The sequence below is a fragment of the Manis pentadactyla genome, chromosome 1, assembly GCF_030020395.1.
Source record: "Manis pentadactyla isolate mManPen7 chromosome 1, mManPen7.hap1, whole genome shotgun sequence".
Classification (NCBI taxonomy): Eukaryota; Metazoa; Chordata; class Mammalia; order Pholidota; family Manidae; genus Manis; species Manis pentadactyla.
Window position 1 is genome coordinate 30193455 of NC_080019.1, and position 22580 is coordinate 30216034.

The 22580-nt window shown below is 33.0% G+C and overlaps 1 protein-coding gene across 14 annotated transcripts in view; it reads left to right on the forward strand.

The window, feature by feature from the left end:
- The window catches only part of RAPGEF2 (Rap guanine nucleotide exchange factor 2), a 259283-nt gene that overhangs the window by 195244 nt on the left and 41459 nt on the right, over window positions 1–22580 (forward strand). For 13 of the 14 annotated variants that reach the window (XM_036887962.2, XM_036887967.2, XM_036887969.2 and 10 more), the window contains 2 exons: window positions 12764–12895; window positions 21313–21490. In XM_036887962.2, the coding sequence (XP_036743857.2) occupies window positions 12764–12895; window positions 21313–21490 (310 nt within the window). Of the gene's footprint in view, window positions 1–1714; window positions 5920–12763; window positions 12896–21312; window positions 21491–22580 lie in introns of those variants that run through there. The other variant, XM_057497094.1, reaches the window with a different exon arrangement.

Here is a 22580-nt window from a genome sequence, read left to right on the forward strand (position 1 = left end):
TATCATTGAAGTAAGATGAAAAACTGATACAATGGATACATAAAACTAATACCTACTATTTTTGTTAATAACTTGACAGAGATACATGATTATTTTTTAATTTGAAGATTATTTTCTAGCTATGTTGTAATACTCATCATTAGAAAAGTAGAATATGTGGTAGTGTTTGAATGAAATCTAGAAATGAACGATTAGAGGTAGGATCTGTGATGTCACTTAAAATCAAGGTGGTTTCCTCTGTATGTGTGTCTCACATATGTACAAGAGGAGTGGGGTGGGATTTTTCAGTAAAAATAGTTATATAATATATCTACAAATGATAACTTAGAATAGACACAGCTTCACAGTTGAATCACTACCCATGGTACATCTGTCAGGACAAACTATAAAGTCCTTGTTTGTTGATGACCTTTTGATACAAGTTGTGGTAAACACTTTTAAGTTACATGGAATTACTCCTAAACATTTATTAAATAAGTATATTCACATTAAAAACTTTGGAAAAATGTTTTAAATTCATGATGCATGAATTGCCCATTCTCAGAACCCTCCAGTGGCTTCCTATCATAGAATAAAATCCAAAATCTTTACCACAGCCTTCCTACATGATTTCACCATAGAATATCTTTCTGTCCTAATTCCCTCTGGTCTTCTCAGAGCTTGTACTGACTCATTGCTATTCCTAAAACATGTCAAGGCCACCGCTACCTTTGGCTTTTGCCCTTGAGGTTTCTGTATATGAAATGCCTTTCCCCAGTGTGTATCTGCAGGATTCAGGCATTCACTCCATTAAGGTCTGTTCTCAAATGTTATCTTAACAGTGAGATCTTCCACCCTATCTGTATGTCCCATATCTTACATAATTAATTTTTGAACTACTTATCTCAGTGTGACAAATTCTTATTTGTTTGATGTTCTCTTCCCTCCCACCCCACTGCCAACTATCTACCACCACACACAAATGCAAAATCAATGGTATCGGTATTTGGGGTACATCCAAGCTTCTTCCTAGGGAAATAAAGTTTCATTAATTCCTATTTTTTAAAACACTATAGCATAAATTTCAGTAGAAGTACTTTTTCTCAAGTAATTAATCTACTCAATAAATTTTTGAGTACTCAAAATCAATTGACAAGTAGGTCACTTCTAGACTTAATTTTCCATCTAACCTATTAAGTGGTACTTTTTGAGAACAAGAATTACTTAAAAGCCTTATATTCCCATCATAGAATATTTGCATCTTGAAATCTGAATAGATATCAGTGCTTTCCAACTTAAAGGGCATTGAACAACTCCAAATATATTTTATACTGTCTTTGGTTCATGAGGCACTTTGATACTTAGTTGATTTTGTTTTTAAGTTGTATAAATAACCCAAGAATTTTTCATAAAATGTTTAGTCATTATATCCTTTGGCTTAGTGACATACTAGACTTATCTCAATTTTACCTAAAGACAAATATAAGTATATACTTTATAAATATATGAAAGGTAATACCTATGTTATATATAAAGTATGTGTGTATATATACACACAGGTATGTATGTGTATATGATACATGAATATATATATATATAAAACATGTATACAAGTGTGTGTGTAAATATATATAAAGTAAAAGTATAAAAAAGCAATTTTATTATCTCAGTATCACGTCTTGGATCTTCCCTAGCTACCTACTCTATCACATCAGTCTCTTTTATTTAATGTTTGCTGAAGGTAGTCATTATCACTATTTGACAGTTTTCTTCAGAATTATCCTTTTATTTGCCTCTACCTACTAGTTGTAAGATCCATAAGAGTAGGAAGTTTGTGTTTATCTTCAGCTGTGTTTAGAAAAGCTGAAATAGCCCCTAGCATACTGGCATAAAGTGGGTTTTCAATAAATGAGTTTGACTGAATACATATAATAAGTTACATGAGGTCAGGATGTTATCAGAGCGCTACTTAATTCTCCTTAACAAATTCAGAATTTCACTGTGGAAGACTTTTCACAATTTGGATAACAAAAATTAACATAGTACCAGTATGAGTTAAGATAGTGCTAGCCTTTGTACTAAACCAAATAAGACATAATGGTTCAAACACAATAGAAATTTATTTCTCTTTTGCATGAAATCCATAGCAAGTACTCTTTATCACTTAGTGGACAGTTTCCTTGTAAGCAGTGATTTAGGGATCCTGGCCTCTTCATTTTGTGACTCAGTTGTCTAACCTTCAGTCCAAAACTTCTGCTGTCTTCCACAGAGACTGTCTTGATGCAAGAACAAATATCATGGCAGGTCTTGTGGAAGATTTTTATAAGTAAGGTATGGAAACAGCATACATCACTTCTGTTTATCCATACTCCAGAGGCTTGAATTCAGTTAATATTGGCACATGTGGAACGGGAAGGGAGGTTGGGAAATGTAGTCTAGCTGTGTTTCCCAGCAGGAGGACATTGGTGAATAGCTAGCCAAGTTTTGGCTGTTTTATTGCATTTTATTGTATACAGACCTAAGGAAATTTGCATTTGGATGTAAGGGAGCTTTTATATCTTTTAGTAGAGTTAAAAATTACTTGTGGGTTAACATTTTAAATTCTGTGTGAGGCTTTCTCCCCAAATCAACTCTTTATTTTTGTCCAAAAAGAAAGCAGTTTAAGGATCCTACATAGATCCTATAGGATTCTTTTTTCCTTGACTTTAAACACTCATTCCCTAACTCCATACTCCCTTGAGCGTTTTTACAGCTGGGATAACCAAGCTCAGTCCCTTTGGAGCTCATCAAAGTTGGTGCCTAATTGGTCATAGAAGCTCTCCTCTGGTTATTACCAGTGACTCTCCTCCCTCTCTGGGGATTGCTGTTTCCATGGCACCAGTTCCATTTGGTCCTGGAAAACAAGAGACTGAAACTCAAGTTTTAGTAACTGCAGAATATTATCAGTATTACTATGTGTATAATCACAAATTTTGCTAAAAAATACATTTATTGGGTTGGTTTTTGCATTAGAAAATGAAGTTATGATTATATTAGCGTAAAGTTTCTTTAAGGTGTTTACTGTTTAAATAAGAAGAAAGATGCAAAGACTGGGTTAGAATATGGCCCAAAATAATAAATATGTAGAGTCAGGATACAAAGGAAAATGGGTATAGATTTTGAAACCTTTTATCCAAGGGCTTTGTAACCAAGTCATTTGAACCGTTCGAGCTTCCATTTCTTCAGCAATTAAGTGCAGCATCTGGGCTCTTTGTAAGTATTCAACAAATAGATGCCAAATACACAGCACATTGCTCATTACATAGTACTTGCCCCCAAAATAATGGCAGTAATTATTACTAACATGAAGGAAAAAAACACAAAGGCATTTGGGACTTAAATAGGTGAAATTCATGCTACCCAGAAGATGATTTTTAAGTCACCTGAGTTAGTACAAACAGTTGCTATGCATTTTATTGAAAATTGCTTGGACTGAGTGATCTAAAATTTTTTGGAATTCCTCAGAGAAATGTGTGCTTTTCAGAACAGTGGTTATTGGTGGTTGCAAGTAAATTAAAAGGAAAAGGGATTATATACTGTGCATGCGTGTATTTGGAGTGAGAATGGTGTGGCTGTCACTTGAAAAACCAGCATAAAACTGTGTTTCTTAACAGAGAACAGGACATTTAGACTTATATAAATAATTAATCAACTACCTAGTATTTCTCCGGAAAATTATTAAACAGTTTGTTTTAGGTTTCAGGTAAACATTTTCATTGTGAAAAAATACAGATATCTTTCAGATGACAAACTTTCAGTGGTTCTGATACTAATTATAGAACTGCTCTCACTATGCCAGGTGTCTTTAGTTAATGTGATGAAATTAGCTGACTAGCTGATACTGTAACTAACTCTATATATGTGTGCATCATTTTCTTCTGATTGTCAAATGTTAGGGAAATCATATATATCAGGCAAGGTTTTGTTTCTGCCAGAACGACCTACCAGAATGGAGTTGCTTTCCTCTGTTACATTATGAGGTTCTCTCTCAATTTAAGAAAAAAGTACTTTGATAAGGAACGTCAAACAGAAATGACCTCAGCAATGCTGGCTTTGAATGCTTTTAAGGCTCCCATGATGGAACTCTATGAAGGAGTTAAAAAGAAGTTTACATTTTATACAGATTTAATGATTTCTGGATATGTGATCTCAAGACCTTTAAAGATTAGTTTACAAAGTAAATAACAAATGATTTTGTAAAGAACCTGCAAGACAAATGAAAAATCAACTTTACTAATAAATCTCAAACAACTTGGAAGGAATGAAATTGTTGGATGACTCAAGAAGTGACTTTGTGATCTCAGAGTCATTGATACTGGAGATGCAGGTATAAAGTTTTAATAAATTTGTTTTGTGAAAGTAAGAAATTATTTCAAATTATCTTCCTGTATGATTTTGAAATTGGTATAATAAACTACATTACTAATTGATATAGGCAACCACTTGACCATTTTATCTATATCCATAACAGTTCTCAAGTCATATAACAAATTAATAAATACATTAAAATTTAATGCTCAAGTCTATGTGCTCCGGAGCCAGATATCCAGGGCCAAAATCTATCTCTGCCACCTTTTGCTGTATGATCTTGGTGCAGATTGCTTAACATTTTTGAGTCTTAGTTGCTGCCTATCTAAAATGGTCACAGTAATACCTACTTCATAAGATTGTCGTATGAATTAAATAGCTAATATTATGTGCAAATGCTTAGAACAGGGCCTGGTACATAGTAACTGATATTCAGGTGACCTTACTGCCTTCTTTTTGAGAAAAATGGACATAGCCTTTCATTTTGGAATATATGATACTTGGATTATACACTTTTCCATCATACTAAAGGATTCTCCTTTTCTGTTTTGAAGTAAAGTTCATGTGGATTTCCTTCTATTCAGTGTTTCTTTTAACATCCAGTAAAAAAGCCTTTCTAAAAGTATTTGCTCAAAAATACCAATCATGACTGATAACCTTTCAATTAATTTACTAGTTTTGATTGTTTAGTTTCTTCAAAAGGGGTTCCTAGATGTTACTTTTGTGTTCAAATTATCCCTGTTTCATAAATGTAGGAATTGAATTTTAGATAGATTATAATTTACCCAACTGTCACCAGTGAAGATTATGATTTGTTTATGTGTTACTAAAGCTAAACAAAATTAATAAGGGTGGCTTTTCTACCTACTCGGGAGAGGGCTATGTCACTACCATATTTCAGTGGCCAATTCTTTTTATGTTTGGACAGAAAAGCCATGTGAAGTAGTCATGCATTTAAGCTATATCTTAATACCAAGTCTTTCTAAAACATCATTTTAATGTTGGAAAATAGCAAGGAACTTTTGAAATAAATCATTACCACATTTGCACCCCCTGCACAGTGGTGTTTTCTGTGCAGATTGTCCTCCAAAGGCAGTGTGTTGAGAATGACAAGAATAACATTTTGTGGTCAAATCACACCCAGCTGGGAGTGTGTCTGGATCAAATGCATGCCTATCACGGAGGCTTTCGCAGTCAAAAATAATAAGACTAAACAAACAAAAGCACAAACTCCCCAAAGTGTTACCATTTTGAGAGAACTCTTAGCTCTGAAAATTTGAATGTTTGTAAAAGAAATTGGACTATAAGCAAAACATGACATTGAGGTTATTATGTAAGATTTAGCACAGTATGCTAAGCAGTGAGTTTCTCTATGTAAACATGATTTATTTAAAATATAATATACAGACTTTTGGGAGAATACATATAATAAGTAAACTACTGTAATGGTAATGGTGAGTATGGCAGTATCAAAAAGTAAGTTAGTTTTTGTTTTTTTTTTATTGAATTTGGAAGATATCTGACCTAGGATGATGGAGGATCGTGACTGGAAAAATGACAGAGAGAATGAAAAGGAAGAGAGGCATCTGTGAGGTAGATTCTATAGGTCATAATGATTTCATTTAATCATTCTATTATGTTATATTCATTTTATGGAGGAAACTAAGGAGAGGTTAAGGACGTTAGTTGAGCAACCTTGAGCAAGTTAAGGAAGAAGATTAACCGATGATAACGCCATACATGTCTAACATGAAGCTTATGTCTTTTGAACCTGACAGTGTGCAAGGAGAATGTTAAGTTCTTAACAAATTGTTAATTTTGGGGGCAAGTTTATCCAGTAGACATAAAGCAAATTTTTGTTGAACTATTCCTGTAAAACTTAGTCATATCAACATTTTAAAATGTCTACGTGTATTTTAATGAGAAATATTATTAGATCTATTGGTTTGTTGAATTATTGTCTCATGACATTTTTGGGAAAAGTTTTTTCTTGCGTTTATGTGTATTTATGAACAAGAATTATATATTGTGCAAAAGCCTTTCTCTGCTCTGGAATGCTAATGGATTAAGTATTCAAGGATGAGTATTAGATTGTGAGCATTATTTTAAGGAGGTATAAAGGAAGCAAAATTACTTCTGATGAATTATATTCTGGAGTCCAAATATTTACTTTTTCAGATGTTCTTAAAGAAATATGATGATTTAGAGAAATGAAAGTTGACTGTGTTACAAAGTGGCCTTTAAAACGAGCTACTAAATAATGTTCCTACTTACTGAAACTGTATGTAGAAACAGAGTGTGTCAGAAGTTAGTAGTATCTGAAAATATCAGTAGTAAAAGAAAAAAGGGTATTTGTACATGTGAGTGTATACACAGAGAGAAAAATGAATTGCTTTTAAAACACAACTTGCCCTCAAGTATAAATGTAGATAGTAAAAGTCTGTAGCTGGCTGACTTTGGCTGTTAAAGCCCCTGCTAGAAATAACCCTGTAACCCGCTGCTATCCGCCCTAAGATTCCAACTACAGGAATTCTATAGCTGGAAAGGACCTGTGTCTTACACAGTCTGGCATGTGGTAATTTATATAGCTAACACCCTTCTCTGGTGGTTTCTGGGTACCAGCTTTGTGCCCATTCATTTAATCCTCACAACATGGGTTTTCAGTAAATGATGTATGAATGGAAAATACATGAGACTGTGTTTTCATTAACAGTTCAGAGAAAAACAGGAAGTGTGTCCAGTAATATACCAATTCTTGCTTGCAAAGCTTGAAAACAGCATAAAGAACACTCACAAAACTACAGTGATGATATGGGGAAAATAATGCTCATTTGGGTAAATTTTTGTGATACAAAGTTAATTATGAAGTTAGTTTTTAGTCACTGTGATACCTAATTTACCTTAGATAGTGTTATTCAAAAAAACTCCCAGGGAGGATTAGATAAATTCCAGCAGTCACCCATGATCTTGTGTGGTCTTTGTAACTGTTTCTTGAAATAAAGTGATCCTAAGGTTAGTTGGGGAAATTTTCGTTAAATAAATTTCAACTGATTGTGGCAGTAGTTTTGTTTTGTTTTGTTTTGTTTTTTTGAGGGCATCTCTCATATTTATTGATCAAATAGTTGTTAACCACAATAAATTTCTGTATAGGGGGGTCAATACTCAATGCACTCTCATTAATCCACCCCAAGCCTAATTTTCGTCAGTCTCCAATCTTCTGATGCATAACGAACAAATTCTTACATGGAGTACAAATTCTTACATAGTGAATAAGTTACATGGTGAACAGTGCAAGGGCAGTCATCACAGAAGCTTTCGGTTTTGTTAATGCATTATGAACTATACACAGTCAGTTCAAATATGAATATTCATTTGATTTTTCTTTATCTTTTTTTTTTTTTTTTTTTTATTGAAGGGTAGTTGACAACAGCATTGCATTACATTAGTTTCAGGTGTACAACACAGCAACTCAACATTTATATACATGATATTTCTAGGTACCAGGTATCACCATACCAAGTTGTTACAATATTTTGACTATATTCCTTATGCTATACATTACATCCCGGTTACTTATTTATTTTACAATTGGAAGTGTGTTTATATATATATTTATTGTGAGGGCATCTCTCATATTTATTGATCAAATAGTTGTTAACCACAACAAATCTCTGTATAGGGGGGTCAATACTCAATGCACAATCATTAATCCACCCCAAGCCCAATTTTCGTCAGTCTCCAATCTTCTGATGCATAACGAACAAATTCTTACATGGAGTACAAATTCTTACATAGTGAATAAGTTACATGGTGAACAGTGCAAGGGCAGTCATCACAGAAGCTTTCGGTTTTGTTCATGCATTATGAACTATACACAGTCAGTTCAAATATGAATATTCATTTGATTTTTAAACCTGATTTATATGTGGATACCACATTTCTCTATTATTATTATTTTTAATAAAATGCTGAAGTGGTAGGTGGATACGAGATAAAGGTAGAAAACAGAGTTTAGTGTTGTAAGAGAGCAAATGTAGATGATCAGGTTTGTGCCTGTAGACTATGTGTTAATCCGCTCTAGACGAGGGCAATAAACATCCATGTATGCAGAAGATTTCTCTCAGAACATGAGGGGGGAGGTTCTAAGCCTCACCTCTGCTGCTCCCCATTTTCTCACCAGATGGCCCCCTGCGACTGTGCCTGTCTTAGGTTGTTCCTCCCTTGAGGAATCTTACCCGTCTCTGGCTAACCAGTCATCTTCCGGGGCCATACAGGGAAATGTTAGGTTGGTAAGTGAGAGAGAAGCCTTATCGTTTGAAAAGGTTAGCTTTTTACTTCTTTGCATATTTATGCCCTGTGGCTTCTATGCCCAGCATTTGTCTTGAGGTGTCTTTACCACTTGGAAGAATTATGATACTCGGTAAATTCGACATGTGGCACGAGTTCTATTTAAAGGTTGTGATTAGGTAGGAAGAAGAAAAGCTACAGAAGTAGCAGGCGGAAGAAAACCTGGGAAGATTGATTATTTCTTTGACATTTCTTCTTGTAGAGTAACTTCATGTTTTGTTTTTTAACTTTGATTTCTTAGCAACCCTAAGATGATGATAATGTATTGTGGAACATGAAATTCTTTTACATTTCCATTGCAAGTACAGTAATATACTGAATCCTTCTTATGGCGTTTGAAAATATGAACAGAAAGAAGTCTTTTGGGGAGAGGAAAGGAAGGGGAAGAAGGACAGCCATCCTAGTCTCTACTATCTTATCACTTTGAGGAATTTTGCCAGTTCAACAAAATATTTACTTACTGATGTCAGACTTCAGGCCAACCTCTTTGCACTTTACGTTCAAAATAGAGTTTATTTATTAGCTAGTAATTTTGTAAATGCTCATCCTTAGACTAATAAATCAGTGACTGTCCATGCCTGTTCACATGACACTTGTCTTTTGTGTAGTTCTTTTTGTTTACAGTTAATTGTTTACCATCCCTGTTTGCCCAAAAAAGAAAATAAGCTATTATACAGTTGATACCAATTTTTACAAAACTGTGATTAATTTTAAGTTTATACTTTATGCATTTGAGAATCTGATTTAAATACTACCCTTGTTTTTTATATAGTTAGTAGTGCTTATGGTTAAACTATGATTCAATCATTTGTACTATAGTAGTTTACTACAGTTGTGATTCACAGGTAATATATTTTTAGGAATATAGATTGCTTGATCCAGGAAAAATTTAAGCAATGATATATTTTCATATAACCAAATATTAAAATAAAAACTTAAATGATAAAGAGAAAAATGTAAGTAGGAGATTCCTTTGAATTGTGTTCTTATTAAATTACTGTGAAATTATATTGGTGTTAAGATCCAATGTATAAAATGTGTTAATTTCCCCTTTAGTTTATTTAATTTTATTCAGGTAATTATATAGCTTCCAATTTTTTTTCTTTTTTGAACAGAATTTCTGTCATAAATGGTGACTAGGGTCACAAGATAATAATTCACAGTCCCATTTCACTGTGAAATTTAATTAAATAACATACTGATAGTAATTTTAAAATAGGCACTAGATCAAACCTAGAAAAGTTTGGAATTAGTGAATTTTGTTGTCTCTGGCATCATGTCCCCCTTTTTTGGTGTATTTCCTTCATTCTGTAACTCTAGGGGTTCAGTGTTACCTCATTGCCCTCAAATGTAAATATGGGTGCCTGTATAATTGTATGCCCCCTGATCCCCAATCCCAGATAGTTCATTGCCTCTTAAAGACCCATTTCCCCAGGTATGTGCTCAGTGATTTGGCTGGGCCAAATCAGTGCATTTCAGCCTCTTCCCTTTGAGGGAACAGCTTCAGCAATTTCTCCCATTCCATAATCTTGGCTGATGCATACTATTAAAAAATTTAATCATGGAACTGTTATTCCAATCTATGAGAAAAAATGTTAAACTTTCTTAAACATGGCATTCATTCTAATATAAAAGTATTTAGTTAATACTAAACTATATATGCATTTACTTTAAGTTTAATACATATTTCATACTGTTCTGCAAAGACAAGATTGCAACCATGTTTTAAAAACTATGTTTGACTTATTTTTCTATTGTGGATAACACCTATTTCAATGATTTTTTTGGGTAGGAGAAGTTAGATATGGAATTGGGAATGTTTTATTCACCTTGATATTCGCTGCCTCCAACAGAGTGTCTGACACAGCAAATATTCAATAAGTATTCATAAAATAGCATTGAATTCTCAAGAGTGAGAATATTTCTAGTTTTCTCTTTAGAGAGTCTTTTTGGTTTTTAGCCTAATATAGACATGTGATTCTGTACTTTATGGCCAAAAGTAGGTATAGACGAATAGATTCTGGTATATGAAGGCTGGATCCTTATCTCTTCTATTAGATGTGGATCTCCATTACTCCTAGTGCTTTCCACACAGTGAATCCTTATTCAGGAAAGATGACCAGGTGATAGATACTGAAGAGAAGTGAGTCGTATGACACTTAAGTAATTGTTTAGTGAGTAGAAATGTATTAGATAGTTATGTCTTCATTTGATATATTTAAGTTAATCTTTAAAAATCACACTATGTCGCACATGTCAACCTGAGTCATTCTATAAAATACAATAAAAGTCAATTTATTGGTTTTTAAATTACTGTATCGATTGATGCCTTTTAAAATCATTGAGCCATTGAGTAATGTTTCCCCAGTTGCTTTCTGTGATGAGTGACTGAATTAAATAGAAATGTAGGATGATGAAGCATATTTATCCTGGCTTTGAACACATTATATTAATATTTCTGATATCTATCATTTAACTCCATGTAAAATCATAGTTATTAACACACACCTCTTCAAATTTTTCTTCAAATTGTTCCTGAAGAAACCCGGCAAATATTTCACATCGTGAATAAAGTATATAAATTCTCAGTTTAGAACTATTCACCTATCCATTCCTTGTAGGGAAGTTGTTATTCTCCTAAATTTTTCTAATATTTTACATCTTCACTTGCCAGTTCAAAAAAGCCAGAAATATGTTTGCAATGATTTCATACTTTTGAATAAACATGTCACTCCTCTGAGCTCCTCTGGCATATTTCTTTTTATCTCTTTATCTGACATCTAATCATATGCCCCCTAATAAATGTATGTAGAAATCTTTTCTTTGTATATCTGGTCTCCCATGAAATTAGAAAATATTTCTGTATAGACTGTATTACATATTATTAAATATAGTAATCTATTTATTGAGTCAGGCCTGAATGATTGTGGGATATAAATACATTTGCCTCTTTGGAACTTTGAAGTATCAAAACTGATTGGCCATGGTTATAAACCTGAATCATCTCCTTTGTGTGGCTTATTCTAAACTATGGAATGGCAACTTATTTTTGCAAGGGGAGAAGGGAGGAAGGTCAAAGGAGAAAAAGGGCTGTTGCTAAGGTAAACTCTTAAGTTTTATTTAATGATTATTCTTTATATTTATTATTATTCAACAGCTAAATAGAATCAATATGCACACAGAAAAGAGAATATTAACAGTGTTGCATGATGTCAGCATATATTTTGAAATATGTCTGTTATTGTCAGTAGTCATCGTGTGATATTATAGATAGTATCTTTTTTAACTCCAAAGAATTGGTAATAACTTATAAGAGTGTAAGTGTTTTAAGGGCAGTGTTTTCTTAGGATCTCATTCACCAACACATAGAGGAAAAGGACTCAGTAAATATTTGTTGAATTGAATGGTATATGAATGTTTCCTTTTTGAGTGCGTTTTCTCGGCTATATGGTAGAAGCACTTGAGGGATGGTTGGTGAATCTGAGAGAGGCTATTTTTATTTAGGGTTTAAATATAAACAAGTAGAAAATTGATACTTATGTATACTGGTAGGTAAATGTTTTCCATAGATTTCTCAGTTTTAAGTTCTTTGAGAGCATTCTTTTCTGTTTTCTTCATAGAGCCAGCACTACTACTTGTATGACAATATATTTTGTAATTTCCAATGCTCAATTTTTTTTAAACTTTAAGCATCATTTGGACATTTAAAAACCTCAGATCTGCTTTCTTATTCAAGCTGTTTCATCCCACAAATTTGCATCTGTGATGGCTAATAAATAGTGGTAGATTAATTTGCTCTCTGAATTAAATACTCATACAAGTTAATCTTAACCTCTAAACCCATCTACTGAAGCGTTGAATTTAGCATTATTCAAGGCTCATTGAACACCCATAAACTTCAAAATCTTATTTTGTGGTTTTTGGTAAATAGGACAATATTTAGTAATTTGTGAACTTGAAAAACAAAGGATCTTTCGAAATAGAATTTTTGTCTAAATGGTGTGGAGTAGAGTATACTATAATTTTTAAATGTCTTTTTAGAGTTCTTGATTCAAATTGTAATCCTAGTTTTTCCTGCTCCTTCCTGTAGCTTCCTGCAGATTTCACAAAACTACACCTTACTGATAGTCTCCACCCACAGGTGACCCACGTCTCTTCTAGCCATTCAGGATGTAGTATCACTAGTGATTCTGGAAGCAGCAGTCTTTCTGATATATACCAGGTAAGAAGGTATTTTACCTGTCATTTCCTTCATTTTAATGTATTCCAAGGAGTTTTATAATTTGTTTTTTGATAAATATATTGTGTGTATATTACATGCACATGTACATAAAATGTTTATGATTCACACAGACATATAGTATGTTACATGTTTGTTTTGGGAAGTAGAACTACAATCTAATTGTATTGCCTCTGCTATTACCAGTTATCAGAAATTTAACAGAGTGGTTACAACGGGAATATTTCTTTTGACCTTAAATATTTTATTAATTTGACTATAGATATATTAGCTTATAACTCTTCCTTGACTAAAACTATAGGGGGAAACTGTAGAATTATGCTCTTATAGTAAATTTTTCTTATTAAAATCTTGAGTTCTTTGATTCTTATGTTACTTATGTTATCATTCTTATGATACTAATGAAAAGAAACTAGAACTATGGAATCCCAAAAACATTTTAAGAGAAAAATACTTTTAATTGTTAAGGAATAGTTCATTGGTTTAGAAAATGCAAATTTGGGAAAAGTGACTAACATATGCAAAGAATTTCTTTTTTGTGGGTCATTAAATAAATATGGGGTTTTGGATGGCTTCAAACAAAAAGAAGATAATACTCATTTTACAAACTAAAATTTTTGGCTTCTTAAGAATTGTGTTGGGGAATGACCATAAAAGTACCTTTCTTTAAAAACAGCATTTCAGAATCACTGATGTATTCAGGCAGTGACAAGTTTGTATTTTTTTTAAAAGTTACTAAAAGTGACTAAATAATTAGAATACCATCAGGGAAAACATGAAAGTCCTAATTTAGTAGATCTTAGAAAATTAAATTTCTCTTGAAGAGGCAATAGGTACACACCTTTCTATAATTCAAGGGTGTTATATAGAGAGCTTACTGTTTAATAATTGATAGCCACAAATGTAATTATTTGCAGATTGGCTGATTAAGAATTTGTTATTTTACAATAAAAAATATCATTATCTGTTTCCTTAACTTTTCATATTTCTACTTTGATGCATTAAGTATTAACTTATAATTAAATCTTTAGGAACTAATCCCATTTTCAAATATTAGAGGAACTGAAGATGGTAGATCAAGCTAAATTTACTCTCCTCCTCCAAACCCCCAAAACTGCCTGTTTTTAGAAGTTGCTTTTTTTAACATTTATTCAAGAGTATCCCTTAAAAACAGAACAGTGAACAGTATAAGCAAGAGCTGTGCTTTAGATTACATCAACTGAAACATCATGACAGAGTCCATGCCTTCTAAACGTTGTGATGAATATACATTTTAAAGGTCTATTCTGGAAACACGGGTGATGTAGCAGTTATCACTGCATTCTTCAAGTATATACAAACCTGAATGGGACTTCTAGAAGGTAAATCTGTAAGAACAGTGAAGTTAGTTTATATAATTTATTGAGGCATATTTTGAGGAGAAGGCTAGCTTTATGTGCTCCTATTACCTTGAGTAGGCCTGGGTAAGTTCATAGGGAAATTCTTGATGGTACTTCTGTCTTCAGAATGTCTGAGAATACAGACTGGGCAAGAACTCCAAGTCGCTTGGACATGGCTGGAGCTTGCAGATGGAAAAGAAGATCCCTGTGTATTTTGATTTGTGTTAGTTGACTTTCAAGGTTATTCATTTTCAAACTTGCTATCAGGCATGTAACTTGTTAAGTTTATAGCCTTCATAAGGAAAATACATAGATCTGTCTAGCTTTAGTTATTGGCTATATGAAATTTAACATTTAATAGAGACCCCCAGTGGACCATTTCTATTATCTTTAAGTTAGAAATTCTTAAGGTGAGAAGAAATTTGACAGGTGCACCCAGTTCAGTGAACAATGTTGTAATTTGAATCCTCTAGAACTTTCCTATCAATCAGGCATTCCAGTTTATTGTTGAACAATTCCAGGGATAGGCAACTGTCTGTTATGGTAGCCCATTTAATCTTTGTACAGTTCTGACTTAGGAGAAAGCTGTCACAATGAAGCCAGTATAAATGCTCATGAGATGGACACAGAAAGCTTGCAAATGAATGCTGTGTAGAAAGAGAAAAGGTTAGAGTAATTTTTCAGATTGGGTGGGAGGAGAGGAATTCAGGAGGGAAGTGGAATACCTGGTTTTAAGAAAAGAAATCGTCCTCTGATTTAACAGGATGTATGTATCATGGTTGATTTGGAGTGGGGAGTTTGGGAGTTGAAAAAATTTCTATCTGATAGCTTCTATTTTTCTCTCTAAAGAGTCGAGTTCAATTTGTTGAGAGTGAGAGGGTTGGCAGGTAGAGATTCAAGGAGAGAGCTTTTGAAATAGTGGTTTTGGACAGTAGGACAGCAAATTGACCGGAGCATTGGAGGCTCAATTGAGTTGGTGCCCTCAAATACAGAGTGATTTATCTCTGCCCTGTTAAGTAATTTTCTTCACAGTAGCACAACGAAAGCAAAGATTGGGCTTCACCCAGGACTAGAGTTTTGTTAAATGAATGTAACACAAGGAAGGATGAAACAGTATGCCAAGTTCTTTCTAACTGCAGAGCTTTGTTTTTTCATGCCTTCTACCTGGAAGATTTTTCCTGGCTTGATCCTTTTCTGTCTTCATTTTCAAGTAGCATCTTCTCAGAGAATTCTTTCCTTATTACTCTCTGAAAAGTAGATCTTATATTTTTGTTCCTTTCTTGGCTAGGCCTTTTATTTAGATTTTAATTGAAACAATTATTTTCTTTGTTGTTATGTCTGCTTGCTTGAATTACAGCTTTAAGAAGGCAGGGAACTTCTCTGTCTTGTCTCCATTTTTTTTCTAGAGCCTAGTATAGTGCCAGGAAATTACAGGTGTTCAGTAAAGATAATGTTTAATGAATGTTGATTGAAGTATTAGACTAGGGAATATAAACTGGAGGTATAGACATAGAAGGGAGTAAGTTCTTCGAGACTGAAGATCATGCTTCATAATGCTGAGAAAAGGTTACCTTGAAAGCAGATGGAAGCAAGTTGAAAAGTAGGAGGATGTTCGTGATAAAAAGCGAAATGCCTAAGTTGGTTATAGGAGACAGTGCAGTTTCCAACCATGATAAAGTCCTGGCCAAATGGTGTGACTATCAGAACAGTAGCTTTGGTGGACTGGAAATAGTTGTACAAAAATAGATCTATAGAGCAAAAAGTTCAAGCAAAATGGAATTCACGTGTAAGGATGTAATGTGTAATAGAAAAAACCTCACAAATGAAAAAAATGATGGATTATTCAATAAATGGTCTTTGGGGTGGGGGAGTCATTTTATAGTCTCACTTTATATTATAATAACTAAGATAACTAAAGAGTTAGCATCATAATGGTATAATAAATGATCAAAAAATTTAATAATTAAAAGATCGGTTGAGACAAAGATTTAAAGTCACAATATAACTCACTTATGTAAATTAATAAGTAAAGCACTCATGTCACAATATAGCAATAGTTAAAAGACAAGAGTAGGCAACTTGCAGAAGATAACTTGCAAATGTCTGTACCTTAAATAAAAATATTTATAACTTATTAGTAATTGTGTATATGAGGATTTAAATACGGAACTATTTTTCCTATCAAATTAATACAGACTTTATCATTTATATAAATATTTATAGATAGACATTCTTACACCCAGTAGGATTGTAATTTTCAGAAAAAACCTAACAATATACATTAAGAGCTTTAAAGGATTATTCCTCTCTTTTAGGCATACACACACACACACACACACACACACACACATTTTTAAATCTATATTGAAATTTTAAAAAACACTAATAATGTAAAATTAGGAACAACATAAATTATGATACACAAAGTAGACTCAATGACAAGCATCAGACTTGCTTCCAAACTTATTTTCATTCTTTTTGCATATATTTGGTTTTGTTTGCAGTTCTTACTCTTTTTGTCGTCTCATTCACATCAGCAATGGCATTAGCATTCAGCTTCTAGCCTCAGTTTATATCTGGGTCTGACTTAGGTGCTATGTGGGTTAAGTATGTATGCTTGGAATTCTGCACACTATTTACATCAAGAATACTTAACATCCTCATGTTTAAGAAGGTTGCTTAGTGAAATAAGCCAGGTGGAGAAAGACAAGTACCAAATAATTTCCCGCATTTGTGGAGTATAACAATGAAGCAAAACTGAAGGAACAAAACAGCAACAGACTCACAGACTCCAAGAAGGGACTAACGGTTACCAAAGGGGGGAGGGGTGGGGAAGGGCAGGTTAGGAGGGAGGGAGGTGTTTGAGGGGTATTATGATTGGCATACATGGTGTGGGAGGAATCATGGGGAAGACAGTGCAGCACAGAGAAGGCAAATAGTGACTCTCTGGCATCTTACTATACTGATGGGCAGTGACTGCAGTGGGGTATGGGAGGACATGATAATATGGGTGAATATAGTAACCACATTGCTTTTTCATGTGAAACCTTCATAAGAGTGCATATCAATAATACTTTAGTAAAGAAAAAGAAGGTTGCTTAATGTGTGGGATATTTAATGAACCAAAGTTTTTTTGTAAATGATTTTTTAGTACTTAATGATGAAATGTATAGTAATTTTTGTTTTAGTTAAATTAACCCTTCTAGAACTTTATGGCATTTAATATTTCCTCAGTTTGTTCATTTTTTTATATCCTTTTAAAATGCAAAATAAGCTGGTTTTTAGAGTTTTATTCATAACATAATATATGGCCATCTTTGATTTAAATAAATCATAGAGCTTTCAGCATTAATCTGAGTTTATTACTAGTTTTTTAAAGAATATTACTGTTTAACTGTAATATGCACTTGTATCTATGTTAGTTTTACATGTAGAAGGTAAATTAATTTAGGACAGGACTTATTTGCCTACCCGAAATATATAAGCCTTTCTTCTTGTTCTGGAGACAAGTATAATCAGATAATGTTTAAATATGAAGTGTGCGTATCTTAGAATAGAAGGGTTTAAAGACTAGCATTAATCGTAGTAAAATTGTAATTGGGAGGAAGCTAGAAAATAGTAAGTAGTTTGCTTGTGATTATATGCAAAGATATATTTTTAAACATATTATGTTTTATGACAGCAAAGCAGAAAACATTTTGTTACTTTATTTTGACTATTTTCTTTATGAAGGCAGTTTGAGAAAACTGGGCAAAATATTGTAGTGCAAAGTATTTAGTAGTTTGTATTAGTCAGACCTGATTTTGAGTCCTGGAATAATTAGAGTTTGTTTTGCTTTGTTTACATTGAATAATTTATTTACTTTCCCTTAGTGTTTTCTCATCTGAAAAATAGAGGTAATAACACTAATTTGCTGAATTGATACAAAGATTAATTATAATGTATTAAAAGCATAAAGTATAGTACAAGACACAGGTAGTCATTCAACAGAGGGTCACTGTTTTTATAACTATTGTATGAACCATTTAGCCAGAATTTAGTGCAGCTAGCCTGAGAGAAATTTTTTTACAATGTAAGGGACTACGATGTTTAACCGAGCTTTGGGGTTTTTTGGTCAAATTCTGCCACTCTAAATTGTGTGCAAGCCTCATTGCTTGGATGGGAAAGGTAAAGGTATGCAAGTACTGAGATGAAGGGAGAAAAAAGGGACTTTGAGGTAGCCTATAACTGGTGTTCTTTTTCCCTTATTTGATCCAAGACTAGTCCTATGAATGGTGAGATGTAATTCTAATTTACTGTTAAATGACTTTGCTAAAGTCACATAATGACAGGGAGAGCTGAGATTTTAATCACTAAACACTGAGTTTGTTCAACAAGTATAAATTTAGTAACTACTAGGTTTCAGGTACTCTTCTTAAGTTTAGTATGCTTCTCCTGCAGACCAGTTATTGTTTCATTAAACTTCTAACTCCACTGTTTCCAAATGTCTCATTGCTCACAAGACAGTGGTATTAAAAATTAGTAGATGCCTGAAAAATGATCAGGTTCTATTAAAAATGTATTATTAAAAGCAATTCTGTAATATTTTTAAATAAAATGGATATTTAAAATAAAAATGATCTAAGTTATTAGTCTAGTGAATGTTATTTTATGAATATTTTGTTTCTTAAAGAGTAGAATACACATAACAGAGGTAGAAAATAACTAATGTTGTTTATACAAATGGGGTGTGGAGGGTTCAGTTTGGAGATTAATCCAATTCACATATAAAAGTCTTTTTGTGCTGTTTAAGATTTAAGTATAATTCACTTAAATGATGCTAATGATTTCTTAGGGTTGGTATAAAATATATTTTTCATCTCTTGCCATATGGTAGATGTTTAAAAATTAAAAACCTTAAGTTATATAACTGTTATTTAAAGAAGTTTTTATTTCTGTCTTCATTGTTGTCCCTTCATCACTCTAGACTAATATTAAAGAATATGTATATAGAGGACTGATTATATATTTGAAAATATGTGATGAATAATATAACCTTCAGTGTTAAGACGAAACTGGGGTGAAAATGTAGTCACAGCAAGCACTGGCAAATTGTCACATTTCTAGACTTCAGAAATAAGGTGGTGATACAATGTTGGCCTAGTTTCTCTGATCACTGCCTTGATACTCTATCACATCAAGTTCAATGTCAGTTTCATTCTAGAATCTATAGACAATTCTGTGAATTCTGCATTTAAATTAGGAGATGTGTTTCTGAGTGTGCTGCAATTAATTTCTTGCTTTGGCCGCAAAGCCTTCTTGCTCTCCCATCTGGAGAACCTCTGCCAGTAGTGATTTTACCCAAGCAGTGATATTTTTTTAAGGCCACTGTTTTAATGAGCTTTTCCTAGACATTCGGTTTCCCATTTTCACTTTTCTGTCTTCATTAGGTGTTCTGTCTTTAATTATTTTCCCCTTAGGTTTTTCTTATAATGTAAATGTTTTCAGGAAACTGTATGTAAAGAATTAAAAATGTGATTAAAATTCTTTTTTTTAAGTTTAGAAAATATTAATGTGCATGTATTGCTTCAAAATATAGAATTAAATCTTACGTTCAATAATAAAACCAGGAATTTAAAAAGGTGAAACTTTGTTGATAAGAAATCATTTATTCCTCCACTATTAACTTAAATTAAATTATAGAAAAAGGATAGATCTTATTTAAGCCACATTCTGTGGTTAAGATTTTGAAGCCAGAATTCCTGGGTTCTAATCTTCATTTTGCAATAACAATAGTATGACCTGAATGTTTGGAGAATAAAAAAAGTTACTCATAATGGCACTTACTTCATAGGATTGTTTAAAGAACTAAATGAGTTAATACATATAAAACAGAGCAGTTCCTGACACATTGCAAGTACTCATTTATTCATTTTTAATCGGTATCTGCCAATTCTTAAAAATATAAGATGTCTTCATTATGTTTGAAAATTATGTGAGCTATGAATTATTTGAAGATGGTTTACTTTATAATATATGCTTTGTACAAAGTTAATAGTTCTATAATAAAATATTTTAAAGAATTTAGTATCTTATGTGGAAAAACAGGTTTGTGATGTTCCAGATTAATATAGTTGCTATTTAGTTGAATTCCATTCTTACTATGCATAAACAGTGATTTCTGGGTATATAATGTCAAATAAGGCCAATAAGAGATATGTAGATATAGACATGGTTGAAATAATGATCATAAAATTCTATTGAATGACCTAAAAAGGTAACTATTGTAGGCTTGAGATAGCCCAACAGAAGAGACCATTGTGAAATCTGTGGCTCTGGTGACTAAGAAAATATTCAAGTAATAAAATATGTCTTGAGTACTTAAAATCTGATTGGTGATAAAGTCAACTGTGTTGAGAAATGGGAAGAAAAAAATGTGTTACCTGCAGGCGTATGTTCTCTCACACTTTTTGGCAATTTATAGTTAGATAGTAGACATTTGTGATAATCAACGTTTGTTAATATTTTGTGTATTTTTCAAGTTACCTCTGATTTATGATTCACTTTTCCATAAAGACCACCTAAAAGGAGAGAAGTGGCTCAGTCTTCTTCTTGATATTAATAAATAAACCCACCCCTGTTCTTTTAAGGAAGGAATTGGTCAGACTCCACTGTCACCCGTAAGCTCTTTGCTTAAGCCATTCTCTTTGAAAAATGGAGTGAAAACAAATACTATCTTCCTTCCTTCTATCTTCCTTCTACTGTTACAAATGCCGTATGACAACTCAGATAAAATCAAAATTATTGAGATAAAATGATCCTAACTAAAAATTGAATAGGAGATAAAATCACTCATATTTGGTTAAAGTAATTTTTTTATATAGTACCTGGTACATAAATGTTTGTTGATATTGAATAGATGTAACTTAGTTACAGAAAAATACAATTAAAGAATTAATATTTCCAACTAGACTTGTTCTTTCTTTTGGGTACAAAAGGTTTACTTAAAAACATTAACAAAATGTTCTGATCTAATTTAAGGCCACAGAAAGTGAGGCTGGTGATATGGACCTGAGTGGGTTACCAGAAACAGCAGTGGATTCTGAGGATGAGGATGATGAAGAAGACATTGAGAGGGCATCAGATCCTCTGATGAGTAGGGACATTGTCAGAGACTGCTTGGAGAAGGACCCAATTGACAGGACAGATGATGACATTGGTAAGTCTGGATGAAAACATGAATTTAAAAGCAATTTAAAATATTTAGAGGTAGACTTACCTGATGTAATAAAGCCCAAGAATAGCAGGCTTTAAAAAGTCATCAATTTATAAAAATTCCCTTGTGTAAAGAGTAGTAGCATTTGAAAAAATTTTGAAAAAGCCAGCTTAACTCAGTCAATACCTTCAAGAGTCTACAAGTAATAAAACTTCGTAATAAAACCCTTCTCCATGAACTCTTCAATTTTATGATAAAAAAATTAAGTCTTCCACACAATATTACTTGTATTAATTTTCTTGTGAGCACTGTTCCTGCTAAGCTCATATTTTCTATATGTAAACATTGATCAAGTGACAGTTGGTAAAATTATAAATGACTGCTTCAACTCTGGTTCCATAGGAAGATGAGACTATAGAACAGGACAGCAAAATGCTGAGTTAACAGTGTATGGGCTGTCAGGGGTCAGGTGGGATTTTAAAAGCATCCTACCATTAAAAATCTAAGTGGCTTTTTAAAAAAAACTAAGTGGCTCCACTTTCTCCTTCCTTGAGATTCACTTTATCCAACTTTCCTGTCAGAGCAGGAACTGATTGCACAGTAATGGGTTAGTGTTTGAGTATGCCTTCTGCCTTCTGGCTTCCTCCTTAGAATACTGGGAGGGAGAGCAATTTATTTGAGAGTCTTCTCTCTGCTACAGGTCTCAAATCTGTAACCACCCTTGCCTGAGCCTGGGTTATCTGTTCTCCACTTGCCCCCAACTCTTCTTGGGGCCAGTATGTATTTATAAAGAAATTCAAGGAGCTAAATTTATTGGGATTAGATATCGGACAGTACTTTCAAGTGGCTTGTTGCATGTGTTTTGAGGAAGACAAACACTGTGTATGAGGAAAAACTTTTACCATTTAAACTTTTTATATATGCTAGGAAATTAGGGATGAAACAAAACCTTGTACAGTTGACTCTTCAACAACATGAATCTGGACTGAATGGGTCCACTTACACGTGATTTGATGCAATAAATATATTGGAAAATTTTTTGGAGATTTGTAACAATTTGAAAAATTTTTCTTTTTTCTGTCTTTATTGTAAG